The sequence below is a fragment of the Apium graveolens genome, chromosome 10 (genome assembly GCF_009905375.1).
Source record: "Apium graveolens cultivar Ventura chromosome 10, ASM990537v1, whole genome shotgun sequence".
Classification (NCBI taxonomy): domain Eukaryota; kingdom Viridiplantae; phylum Streptophyta; class Magnoliopsida; order Apiales; family Apiaceae; genus Apium; species Apium graveolens.
Genome location: NC_133656.1, coordinates 151,096,820 through 151,109,774, shown reverse-complemented (window position 1 = coordinate 151,109,774; position 12,955 = coordinate 151,096,820). Strand labels below are relative to the sequence as shown.

General features: G+C 32.0%; 1 protein-coding gene across 1 annotated transcript; it reads left to right on the top strand.

Annotated features, from left to right (window-relative positions):
* The first annotated feature begins 4,982 nt into the window (after window positions 1–4,982).
* LOC141689964 (calcium-dependent protein kinase 13) lies at window positions 4,983–12,420 on the top strand. The gene is made up of 7 exons (XM_074494515.1): window positions 4,983–6,021; window positions 7,457–7,600; window positions 7,840–7,992; window positions 9,614–9,729; window positions 9,801–9,968; window positions 11,565–11,795; window positions 11,879–12,420. Exons 1-7 carry the CDS (start codon window positions 5,391–5,393, stop codon window positions 12,026–12,028), a joined length of 1,593 nt encoding a protein of 530 aa, XP_074350616.1. The 5' UTR covers window positions 4,983–5,390; the 3' UTR covers window positions 12,029–12,420.
* Window positions 12,421–12,955: the final 535 nt, after the last annotated feature.

The following is a 12,955-nucleotide window of genomic DNA, read 5'->3' as shown; positions in this document are numbered from 1 at the left end:
TAAATCTGTAAAATATTTGAATAGATTAGACTGGAGAATTTTTCAGTAAACAACCAACAAGTTAGGAATAAATCTTTAGAAAAAGATCAAACCTGATCATGCCTCATAATGAAGATAAACAGTTTGGTGAAGAATAATGTTATAGACTAAAAAATATTCTAAGTCAAATGTCAAGAAATCACAGATCAAAGAATGTCAAGAAGTATATCGAGAAGTCAATTTGGCCTGTAGAGAAGTCACTCCACTTGTAGAGAAGTCATCCTACCTGTACAGTAATCACTTGTAGAAAAGTCAATTTGGCTTATTGAGAAGTGGAGATGTTAACAAGTCAATTTAGATTTGAGGTCAGGATACCATCAGTTGTAGATCAAACCAAAGGATATCCCGAAGACGACATTCAGGACAAGATACAAACATTATGAGTTTTTAGTAATGCCATTTGGGTAAACGAACGCCCCTGCAGCTTTCATGGATCTAATGAATCGAGTTTTCAAGAAATATTTGGACAAGTTCGTCGTGGTGTTCATCAATGACATTCTGATATATTCAAAGTCGGAAGAGGAACATGAGCAACATTTATGGATAGTATTGGAAATTCTTAGACAAGAGAATTTGTACGCTAAATTTTCAAAGTGCAAGTTTTGGTTACGAGAAGTTCAATATTTGGGACATATAATCGGAATTGAAGGAATTAAAATGGACTATGCAAAAATTGAAGCAGTTATGAGTTGAAAAAAATCAAAGACTTCTACGGAAATGAGAAGTTTTCCAAGAATTAGCTAGGTACTACAGAAAATTTGTAAAATATTTCTCAAACACCGAAAATATACAAAGACCTAACGAGTTAGATCACACACCGAAAATATATAAAAACCTAACGAGGGAGCAATGGAAAATATTTTACCAGTTTAATTTTTTGACGACATTTTGCCGGTGTAGTTGAGTGGATTACTTTACGGTCAACAAAGCATGAAAAATGATGTTCATGATCCTTTCTTGCCAAACATTTTCGTAAAGGTACAACTTTAATGGTATCTAAATTCTGTATTCCGTTATTAACATTAAAAATAAATTTCATTATATTAGAACCACTTGTCGATGATTAGGCCTCAGCTGTTAGTGTTAAATGTTAATTAACCGTTGAACTAGCAGGATTGAATTAGATTTCTTAAATGGCGAATATTTTTAAATAGTCGATCGAATTAGTTATTTAAATAAAGCTATCTATGAGTCGTTGTATTATGCCTCGACATATATCAACCTTGAAAAAACGATTCAAAACCCCTTTTTTTCAAATTGGTAAATTGTCTTCCAGCCTATTTCAATTCGTCACGTCAAATACTAGTATTAGAAACTTTATCTACTTAAATCTGTAATTTGATCAATTCACTAACTTTTTCTAAAATCTCTAATTTTCAACTATGGCCTATATATGGACAATTATAAAAAAAAGAGGCGAAAAATGACCTAAGTATCTTTTGACCAAATTTTGAGTGATTTTATATTTATAGTATTCAGATTTAGGGATGTTATCGTTTTAATTCAATATAAATTGATCCCGAATATTGAAATCTGGATTCAAGATATAAATCTGTATCATATTTTTATTTTTCTAATCGGATGATTTATGATCCAATAAATTCGAGTCAAATATAATTCACTGACAGTGAACATATTTTTTTTTGTCAGGGAACATATATTTATTTGAATTACACACTTATGATCTTTTAATCTAAAATCGATATAATATTATAAAAATGTAATAGCCACAAATTAAGAACTTAACTTGAGGGGTTATATAAATTATCATATCTAAGATCATATTTTATCTGAATATAAACTTTTTGCATGATTTGAATTGCCTATAAAACGAATATGAGTCGAATCAAAATGTTAAGTTTTGGCCCATATTAATTTATTGAAATTGTATGTATTAAACTTGTAGAGTATTCAAATCAGTAAATATCCGGAACATTTTGTTTGATATTAAAGGTGTCCAGGAGAGGAATAAAAGAGAATAAACAGGAGTTGGAGTGTTAAAATAAGAGAATAGAAGAAGATCCACTTAAGCTTAAAAAGCCCTTAAAAATACATAAAAGAAGAGAGACAACGTGACCAAAAGACCAAAATGCTTGCAAGCAAAAGGGGACAACACATGGCACATTGTATATATTTTCTTCCTTATAAACTTTGGTAGTCTACTGGGACCTCATCATCATTTTAGTTTCATTCTTTCTGGACACGGTCGTTAAATTTTAAGCCAAGGTTGTCTCGTATTGCTTTTATACTTTCTTTCCGCTTGTTAGGTGGTGGTGCGTTCATAGATATATAATAAATATTAATTTAATTTATTTTTTTGGTAAATGTTTTTAATGTTAAAGAACTTTGTATTTATGTCAATTTTATCAATAAAAACAAGTCCATGAGTTTTGTCTTATTGTATGTTCATAAGTAATTTTTTTTAATTATAATCCTTCCGTCCACATTTTATGGTCCACTGCTATCATTTTCCCCTCTATCAAAATAATTATCAAACTTGGTAAAAATGGCAAATAAAGAATGAGTAAAAGGTAAGCGAATGGCAAAAATTGTTAAAATCAATTTAAAGAAAAATCAACAATGTGAAGAGCAGGTCAGAGTTAAGAAACTAGTGATCAGAACGAATTATCAAAATAACTTTCAATTTATTTGAAAGCGTGGGAAATAAAGAAGAAGTCTGGTAGGAAGAGTTGTAAAAATGAGGAATCAACATAATTGATCGATTTATTAATTTAGGATAAACTAAAAATTAGGAATTAGTCAAAGTAAAATCGGATATATTTTAGTATTAAAATATTATTTAATATATTATTACATTCTTTATTTATTATATAATAAATTTTATAATTATTCATATTTAAATGAATAAAGTATTTTAATTTTATTAAATTATTATATATACTTTGATAAAAAAGATTTTATAAAAATTAATCAAATTTCAAAATCAAATAAATCAGGAACCTTGTAAAAATTTATCGAGAATTAATCTGTTAATCCGAGGTGAAACCTGCTCATATGTAAAATGTGGAAGTTAAATAGGTCTAGGACGGAGGTTGTACGCTATCCTCGATAGGGAGAGCACGGTTCGATTTTTGGATAAAATTGAAACTGAAATTAAAGATTTTCGGTTTTAAAAATCAAAAACAGCAATCACAACTGTATCACCGGTTTCGGTTTCAAAAGTTCCGGTTCGATTATAAATTTTCGGATTCAGTTTTAAAACCGGGAAAAAAAGAATAATTACAATTTGAATAAAAAAAATTCTAAAATCAAATGAACTAAGATTTAAAAATACTAATACGTGACACTGCCATAATATTAGTCCTCCCTGACCAAACAAATAAATTATAAAAAATATTACAGCATACTGAAATTTTATAAGCAACTACACGATAAATAAAACTGCAACACTAATTTCTCCATGCTCTCGTAAATACTTAAAGCCTAAGGTTTGAATACTTAAATTATAATTTTATATTTCTATAATATTATTTATATATATATCATATAATATATTTATTTATTTATTAATATATATAATAATCGATTCGATTTTGGTTTTTCCGGTTCAATTAAACTCCAAAATCGGAACCAAATTTTTTATAACAGTTTGAATTTTTGGTTTCAATATTTTAATTTGATTCAGTCATAATCCGTTTAATTTTAATTAATTTTTATCGATTTCAATTCAATTTCAATTTCATTAGATTGCTGTGCTCGGTCTTGACCCTCGTAATTGGAGAAGTTGTATTCTCGGTCAGTCAAATTCTGTATAAGATAACTTTTGTGGTCCAAGTACGGAAATGTGATATTTAAACCAATTGACCTTTTTTCCAACTCTGTTGTAACTATTACTAATGTAGTTTATTTATTCTTTCTCCATCATCGATTACATATTACTTAACTTAATCCAGAAGATGACAGAGATGTTGAAATGATTCTAGAACAACTTTGAAAAATTGTAACTAAACAAGACTGCAAAATGCATTTCAGGCTCATATTTTAACATATTTTGACAATGTCAGTCATGTTACTGACCCCATGATATCGCTATTATCCTACATCATTTCTATATTTTTGGAGTCCTAGTATATCCAATCAGATAATTTTGTGCACCAAGTAAAAGATTGTCGAATATATTAAATTATTGGACTCCGTTGAAATTTAATTTTGTATTTTCACCCTGACGAAGTTTTGAATTAAATCCAAAGATAATGTAAATAATTATGAATTTATTAAGTTGTACATGTAAATATGCGTATTTTGTATAAAATAAAATTATTTTATAATCTCATAATATCGTATTGACTATATTAGAAATCATTTTTAAAAAAAAAGATATTAATATATCACTTTTTTTTGTAAATTCAGGCAATACTTTATGAAACAAACACAAAAACATGTAAGAATTGTGTTTGATAAAATAGAGCACCAAATGATCCTCTACTCTAAAATCATAAATTAAACTGAGTAATGGCTATAACGTAATCTATTTATTTAATTTTAAAATTTGACTAATCACAAAATATTTTTCTTTCTCTAATATATGAAACCTAAAAATTTGATATTATTATATTTTTTAATACATTTAATTAGTATTTAAATTAACGATTTTAATTAAATATGACTAACTGTGTATTAATTCACATTTTCGTTTGGAAAAACAGTTAAATAATTAAACAACTCCCTCTCTACTTCTGTTCTTTTTTAAATTTTCTTTTTGCCAACTATTCTAGTGTAATTAGTAGGAGAGTATCTTTTAAGTGCAAAACACACAGGTAGATAAAGAGAACATTTACATTTTTTTTTCTTACAGTACTTGCGAGAATAAATCAAACAATTGAATACTCTTAACTGTTCCAACCCTTCCCGTCCCGTTTCTTGAATTCTTTGTCAGTTCCCCGACAAAATATACACCCCTAACAAAATACCCTTTATTCTCATTTTTATTTCTTGTAAGAAATTAATCACACCTACATATGTTGTCTTAAAAATAAAATTACATACATGTTCTTGAAAAGTGTCTGAACCTGTTAGGTCACTCATTTTCTTTTTCTTTTTATTTCTTTTAATAACTATAGTTTGTGTCTTTTTAGTAAGATGGTACTTGCATTTTGATTCTTTTGCTTTATTTTGCTTTTGTTTTGGGTTCTTGAAGTGAAAATACCAAGTGGGTTGGTGTTTATATGGTTTATGCTATTTTTGGAGGGTTAGATTTGGTTAAATCTTGTGTTTTCTTGATGGGTTTTTGTTGGTTTTGGTTTTTGAAGGTGTGTTGATGTGAATGTAAGTTGGGTTTGTGGATAAGTTGTGTTTAAGGGTTTGGTTTCGTTGAATCAGAGGGTGTTTTGATGGGGAATTGTTTTAAATCTCCTGCTGCTGTTGCTAGGGAAGATGTGAAATCTTCGAATTTTAATTTTTCGATTAAAGATCAAGGTAGGAAGGGTAAGGGTAGTGTTGGAAAGAAGGTGGTAACTGTGTTGGATGAGGTTTTGGAAGAGAGTATTGAGGATAAGTATATGGTTGATAGGGAGTTAGGTAGGGGTGAATTTGGTGTGACTTATTTGTGTATTGATAGGAGTACTAGGGAAATGTTGGCTTGTAAGTCGATTTCGAAGAGGAAGTTGAGGACTGCGGTGGATATAGATGATGTGAGGCGAGAGGTTGCGATAATGAAGCATTTGCCACAGGATTCGAGTATTGTGACATTGAGGGAGGCTTGTGAGGATGATAATGCTGTACATATTGTGATGGAGTTATGTGAAGGTGGGGAGTTGTTTGATAGGATTGTTGCGAGAGGGCATTATACTGAGCGAGCTGCGGCGGGTGTTGTGAAGACAATTATGGAGGTTGTGCAGCTTTGTCACAAGCATGGAGTGATCCATAGAGATTTGAAGCCAGAGAATTTTTTGTTTGCAAATAAGAAGGAGAATTCACCTTTGAAAGCAATCGATTTTGGCTTGTCAATATTCTTCAAGCCAGGTGAAAATTATTTGATTCTGTTGTTTTAGTAAAATTGTAATTTAATAAAAAATTTTAAGATTGTTAACTGTCATGTAAGATGAGTTGAACTGATTTCCCAACAAAAACAGACATTAAGTTCTTAAGTTAACTATGGAATGCGTACTTAAATCTAGTAAATTAATGTAGATCTACTTGCATTGCACTCTTAAATTTGTGTGAAATTATAGCAGATTGAATTTGTAAATGTTGAGATAGCAATGATCAATGATTGTTTGGGCCAGAATTCTACACCTCTAGAATTCTTCTATGACAAAGATTTCTTATATTTTGATGATAATAGACTGGATGTCCATGTCCCCCCCTCTATGCCCTCTAACCATAATTCCATATTTAGTTATTTACGTAATGGTAATGCTTTAGACAGTGATCGAGCCACTCCCCTTTATGCCTCAATCCATTAATTCTACAAGTATCCATTTTCTATTATGTAATCTTTTTGCTTTGCACCAAAGTGCTCCTAAGTTTACACCATACCCTGATAAAAAATTCTAGGGAAATAGATTATACAGAAATAATTAGCAATCATAGGCACTATATGATTCCGATATCACCTGGAGTCACCTGGAGTCAATGTGGAATGTTTGAAGAAAATCAACTTATTAACGCTGAATTTTTCCATCCACGAGGAGATATGAAAGGGATTGTTGTTGCTGGCTTAACTAGCGTTCAATTGCATGTTTCGATTACTTGACGCTGGTCAAGTGCGGTGATTATGCTATTAGCAAAATAAATGTTTTCCTTTTGTAGTCTATCAAATCTATTCCACCAAGTAAAAAATCTAGTCTTTAAATTCTGTCAAATTGGCGCGTCTCGGGTTGCATAGACAAATTAAAATTGGCTATGACATAATGTCAGTAATAGTATAGTGGTTAACTGGCAGTTTCTTGTTTACAAATACAAAAGCTCAGGCTTCTGCATTTTTGCGTACTCCGCCTAAGCAATATTAAATTAATAGAAGAAATGTAGGTTAATCCTTTTCTTTTGTACTGCTTGCGCTTTATAAAGGCTTGCTTGAGCTTCATTAAATATGTAGAGATTCTAAATGAAACCTCTGGGCTGGACGTAAAGGCGGGCTTGTTCTTTGTGGCATTGTGCTACAGAAATGTATATGGTATTCTAAATTCATCCAGAAGATGCCCTAGTCTTGGGTTGTAATCACAGCCTCAGCTAAAAGTTGTCTTCCTTTCATACAAAAATTGAATAATCTCTATTTATTATTGACACTTTATGAATCTTAGAGGTAGAACTGTATATGCCTGTGAGAGCTACTCTCATTGAGGCTCATAATTTGCAACTGCAACTTTATATTCTACTTTTCTCAGTTATAAAAGACCATATGTTTGCATCGTACGGTTTGAAATGATGTAATTTAAATTTTAATATTGAATTCTAGGTGAGACGTTTTCTGAAATTGTGGGAAGCCCATATTACATGGCCCCTGAAGTGCTTAGGCGGAACTATGGACCGGAAATAGATATATGGAGTGCTGGAGTCATTCTTTACATTTTGTTGTGCGGAGTTCCTCCATTCTGGGCTGGTGAATCTCCCTCCCTCTCTCTCTCTCTCATATTTTCTCACCCCTTTCCTGCATGATATGGTCAATTTGTTTAAATTATTACTATTCATAGGTTGTACACGAGTCTTGACTTTTAATGACGACATGTGCGTAGATTTTTCCTTTGACCTAAATTGTTACATGATTCTGTAGAAGCTTATGTTTCTTTTTAGATACTAGTCATATGCAATCCATGTGACTATTGAAATATTTAAATGCAGAGTCTGAACAAGGGGTTGCACAGGCCATTATTCGGGGCCAAATTGATTTTAAACGAGAACCCTGGCCAAGTATCTCAGAAACTGCTAAGAATCTTGTTCGCCAGATGTTGGAGCCCGATCCAAAGATACGCCTAACAGCAAAACAAGTTCTTGGTAATTTTTCTCTAGGACTCTATTGCATCTCTTACAGTTGTCTCTTGGTCCACAAATTGATATAATGACTGTAAATAGATAAAAAAAGGTTTGGCAAAAACATCAACCAGTCCTTCGTGTGGGTTATTTTCAGAACGAGCAAGTAATTTTATGAATAAATGATGTAATTCTATAAAGCAAATGACAGATCTTGGGAGAATAAGTAGAAAAGGGAAGAAAAATAGGATGTGGTTGTACTGTGTTAGGATGCATATCAATTTGTATGCTTAAATACTTGTTCCTTCTGCATTTGTGAGGATTTTCATATTCAATTACTGTTTTAGATGTTTATAATTACAGAAAGATATTGACATAGAATCTGGTATAGTTACTGACAAAGCAGATCTTTAAAAGATCAAAGAAAGTTCAAGTAACATCCTAATAGTAGCCCGAGACAGAAATAATCAATTCCTATCTTATCAATAGACTGTAGACATGCATCTCATTTGGCAGCTTGGATTCTTAGAATTCTTATTGACTTTGCTATTGTTGTTGCATTTTGAATTGAACATGATTTGATTGGTAAAACCTACGATATAATATATGCTCGCCTAAGATGGATTTATAGTTTTATAGAATGTGTTAGTTCTGGGATTAAAACATGTATTTGTTGTATGTTTCCCTACTTCGTGTTAGGATCCACAGAATATTTGTCAAAATCTTGTCTACCGTTAGTTTATTTTGTCCAGATGTGTTTCAGTGTGTCCATAATGGTTCCATGGAATCTGAACTCTCTGTCTTGATGTCCCAACGACTGAGTTGCCAATGCTCGAGACTATTTCCTAAGCATGTTAGAAATGTCTTGTGAAAAGGGCAAACTTAAGGAAGTCATTTCTTTGAATTCATCAAGGTTTAATATGCCAATTAGATGTGAAGACAATCCAATGGATCTTCTACCTGAGATCTATATATCGATTAAAAGATAGTACTTGATTTGGCGTCTTCTCTTCTATTCTTCAGGAACTGATGCTGAGGCATTTCCACAGGAAAAAAGTTAAACAAAAGAGCAATACATTATATGATGAGCATTTATGTATGTCAACTAATTTTAACAATGACACTTCAGTAACTACAGACCTCACTGTTTACCTGAAATTATCCCGCCTATTCGGTTTGTCCCAGATATGAGTGATGTGTCTTTCAGTTGTGATCATGGGTGGATTTGAAGGAGCGGGAAGCAATTAATTCCAGAAAGGACATACAAATGAGAGTTGGGGGGGGGGGAGGATACTGATCATCGGTTAACTAATACGTAAATATCAACTCACTGTTCATTGGACCATAAAATAGGCTATTCAATTTGTATCCCGTTGTTTTCCTTAAACTGTAATTTTCTACTATTAATTTGTGTACCCAGTGCATGAAAAACATGAAATTGTGACACGTAGCACCAAGCCTAAATCAAACTTAATAACTTTTTTCTTGATATGTTAAGAAATGTTATTTGTTGCCAGGAAAATCAGATGTAATTACTCCAAAATCCACCATGCATGATGCTTATTTAGCTCTTAGTTTTAAATTCATTGTCACATCTGATGATATAGATATCTTGTTATTCTAAATGATTTCTCCTCTGTTACAGAGCATCCCTGGATCCTAAATGCTAAAAAGGCTCCAAATGTTCCTCTTGGTGATGTTGTCAAATCAAGACTTAAGCAGTTTTCATTGATGAATAGGTTCAAGAGAAAGGCCCTGAGAGTAGGTTACCACATCATTTTATCAGAATTTTAGTTAATATTGCAGATTAGTAATGTCCCTTTTATGTATAGGTCATTGCTGAATTTTTGTCTAATGAAGAAGTTGGAGATATCAAGGAACTGTTCAACAAAATTGACACTGACAGTGATGGCATTGTTTCTGTGGAAGAACTAAAAGCTGGTCTTCATAAGTTTGGCTCCCAGCTTGCAGAGGCTGATGTGCAGTTACTTATTGAAGCAGTGAGTCAATTTTCATTTGTGTGTAGTCATTTGCATATTTTATTCATGAACTATATGATCATCTTGACTGTTATCGTGTTGGTTGTATGCCCACTGTTATATGAAGCGATGGTTGACAAGTGTCCAGTTCTCTATGTAAGCATGGCCCGGATATGTAGCTTTATGATTAGAAATATTGTTATCCAATCGAGTGTAGCGATGTGTAAGTACCTTTGTGGTTTGTTATCTAAGAAATCCTACCAAATAGACATCTCTATTTTAAAAGTAGATCCAAAATAGCAACAGCCACTACAAAGTTCTGATCTTTAATAAATGTAAGGGATATTGTTAATTGTGACATAGTACTTTTAACTTTTGTCAGTGGTGCCAGTGCGCTTTTGTTTTTAACATGTGGCACCTGTGCACTTACGGTTTTGTATTTTTGTTACCCTTTCTTTGCTCAAACGTTAATATACTAGACAAGGTTGCGATACTAGAGTCAATAGTATGACGGTAGTGTTGAGAATGTCTCTAAATTAAATACACTTACCATCAAGAAAGAGAATTCTACCCTGTTACAATATATTCCTCCTAATGTAATGATTTACATAGGGACACTATTTTGTAGTTCTAGATTTCTCTGCTTAAAGCACTCTTTGTGTTATTCTTTTTTTCCTTGTTATGTTATTCTTATTTTTTCACGATTAAAATTGACATAGTTTGTCTTATATGTTGGCAAGATTTAGTAAAAAAGTTTAGTGTAGTTTAATATGGTGTTAGAAAGATTCAAAGTCTTGATCTTTTCTGGTAAATGACAGACCAGTTTTTTGGATAAGATCCATCCACGGCTTATTAAATTTAAGACGTAATAGCATATTTGTTACTTTCAAATAGATTTTTTTCAACTGTGTTGATAAATTATCTAATTTATTAATAAAAAATTGAGATTAGTTCTGACGATTTTTAGTAAAAATGACTATAACAGCGAGTCCGATGATGTTGCTAAAATAGCAATAGTTATTGCTATATTTTGAAATCAAAAAATGATTTTTGATGTAAAAATAGAACTTATGCTCCAATGCATAGATTTAAATAGCACCAAACATGTCTATATAAAGCTATATTTCAACTACCTAATACTTAAAAGTACAATTTTATTTTGTCACTATTATTTTAATTATTCATTTCCCATCATATTCCCACTTTCATGCTTAGGTGTCAATTTTAACATCTATACTTGGTTCTCTATTTAGCACCAACTATTAGATTTTGCTATTTACATCTATGTTTAGCACTCCATTCGAGTGAATTCTTTTTTCATAGATGCTATATTATAGATGTAGCACCTCTTTTAGCACCACCACTGGTCTTGCTCTAAGGAGGATAAAATAACAAGATACGAGCACTTCCACAGCCTTTATGACTTTTCTCTAGTAAGCACTTAAAACTTTTGCAAAAGGGGGCCTGTAATATTTCATTTTAAATGCATGTCCATTTCTGTGAAGACCTCAAAACTGTTTGTTTTCGTGTGTTGCTGTTATCTTACCTGTATAATTTGTAGTTGGTACATATTTATAGCCAGTTGGTGGAATTAAAGTGCAAGTCTTTTGATAACAGGTTGATGTTAATGGAAAAGGAACTCTGGACTATGGGGAGTTCATCGCGGTTTCCCTCCATCTGCAAAGGATGGCAAATGATGAGCATCTTCACAAAGCTTTCTCCTACTTTGATAAAGATAGTAATGGATATATTGAGCCAGATGAGCTTCGAGATGCATTAATGGAAGATGGTGCTGATGATTGTACAAATGTTGCGAATGACATCTTCCAAGAAGTTGACACCGACAAGGTAATGACAGATTTACTCTAGTTTGTTCTGCAGCACTCTTAAACAAGGATATGTCATTCTCACCTCATTGTTTTTTAATAAAGGATGGAAAGATCAGTTATGAGGAGTTTGCAGCCATGATGAAAACCGGGACAGATTGGAGAAAGGCTTCCCGACACTACTCAAGAGGGAGATTTAACAGTCTAAGTGTGAAATTAGTAAAGGATGGCTCTATTAACTTGGGAAGTGAGTGAAGTTACAACCAGCCACTTGTAGATATATTTCTCAGCTTTCAATCATCCAAACAAGTGCCTGAGTCCTCCATTGATATTGACTTGTCAGAGTGTCTGATTTTTTCAGGGGGTTCCATATATTTTTATTAGCTTGATCTCTTTTGATGCTAGCTACTACAAATAGACCATTTTTAGGTGAGTGCATATGGTGAAGCCATCATACTCTGTTATTCAAGTGAGAGACCACCATCTAGCTATGATTAAAAGCCTGTATGGTTTTTCTTTTTCTTGTTGAAATTGTGAAATTCTAGTGTTGCAGTATAAACGTGTCAGCAAAAGAAAGAATGTAAAAGAGGGAATCGTGAATGTGCAAGTCTTGTGCTTATTTTAGATTTGTCTAAACTTTTTTGATACACCCGTGTATGCTTGCTTTCCTTTATTCTCCTACCGTCTATTAGTCTATAATAATTAGTTTGATTAGGTACAGCCATGATTGTCTTCTAGCTGTGTTGCTTGTGAACTCAAGCAGGATATACTATACAATGGCTATGTTTGTTACCCGAGACAGCAAGTCTACTCCTGAGAATAGAGCTTTGACTTGTAAGTGAATAAACATAGCATGGGGTTGTAATATGAGAAAATGATTTTTTTTTTTTATATAAATGAATGTCAACTAGATGATTTGGAGCTTTGGCTTTGTGAAAAATGTTTCCAAGTTGAACTTATTGAGAACTTATATAATAAATTAATAATATACTCGCCATAGTTGACGTACAAATTTCAAACACAATTTTTTTAAAAAATTAAACAAATGTAGGCTGTCACAATTTTTTTTTAAAATTGTCACAAACTCAAGGCAAATGTTTGATTTAAGCTAAACTTAGTTGATAAAATATGGATAATAAAAAAAATTGAAGAACACTCTAAAGTTTAATCTTCTAAAAAAAT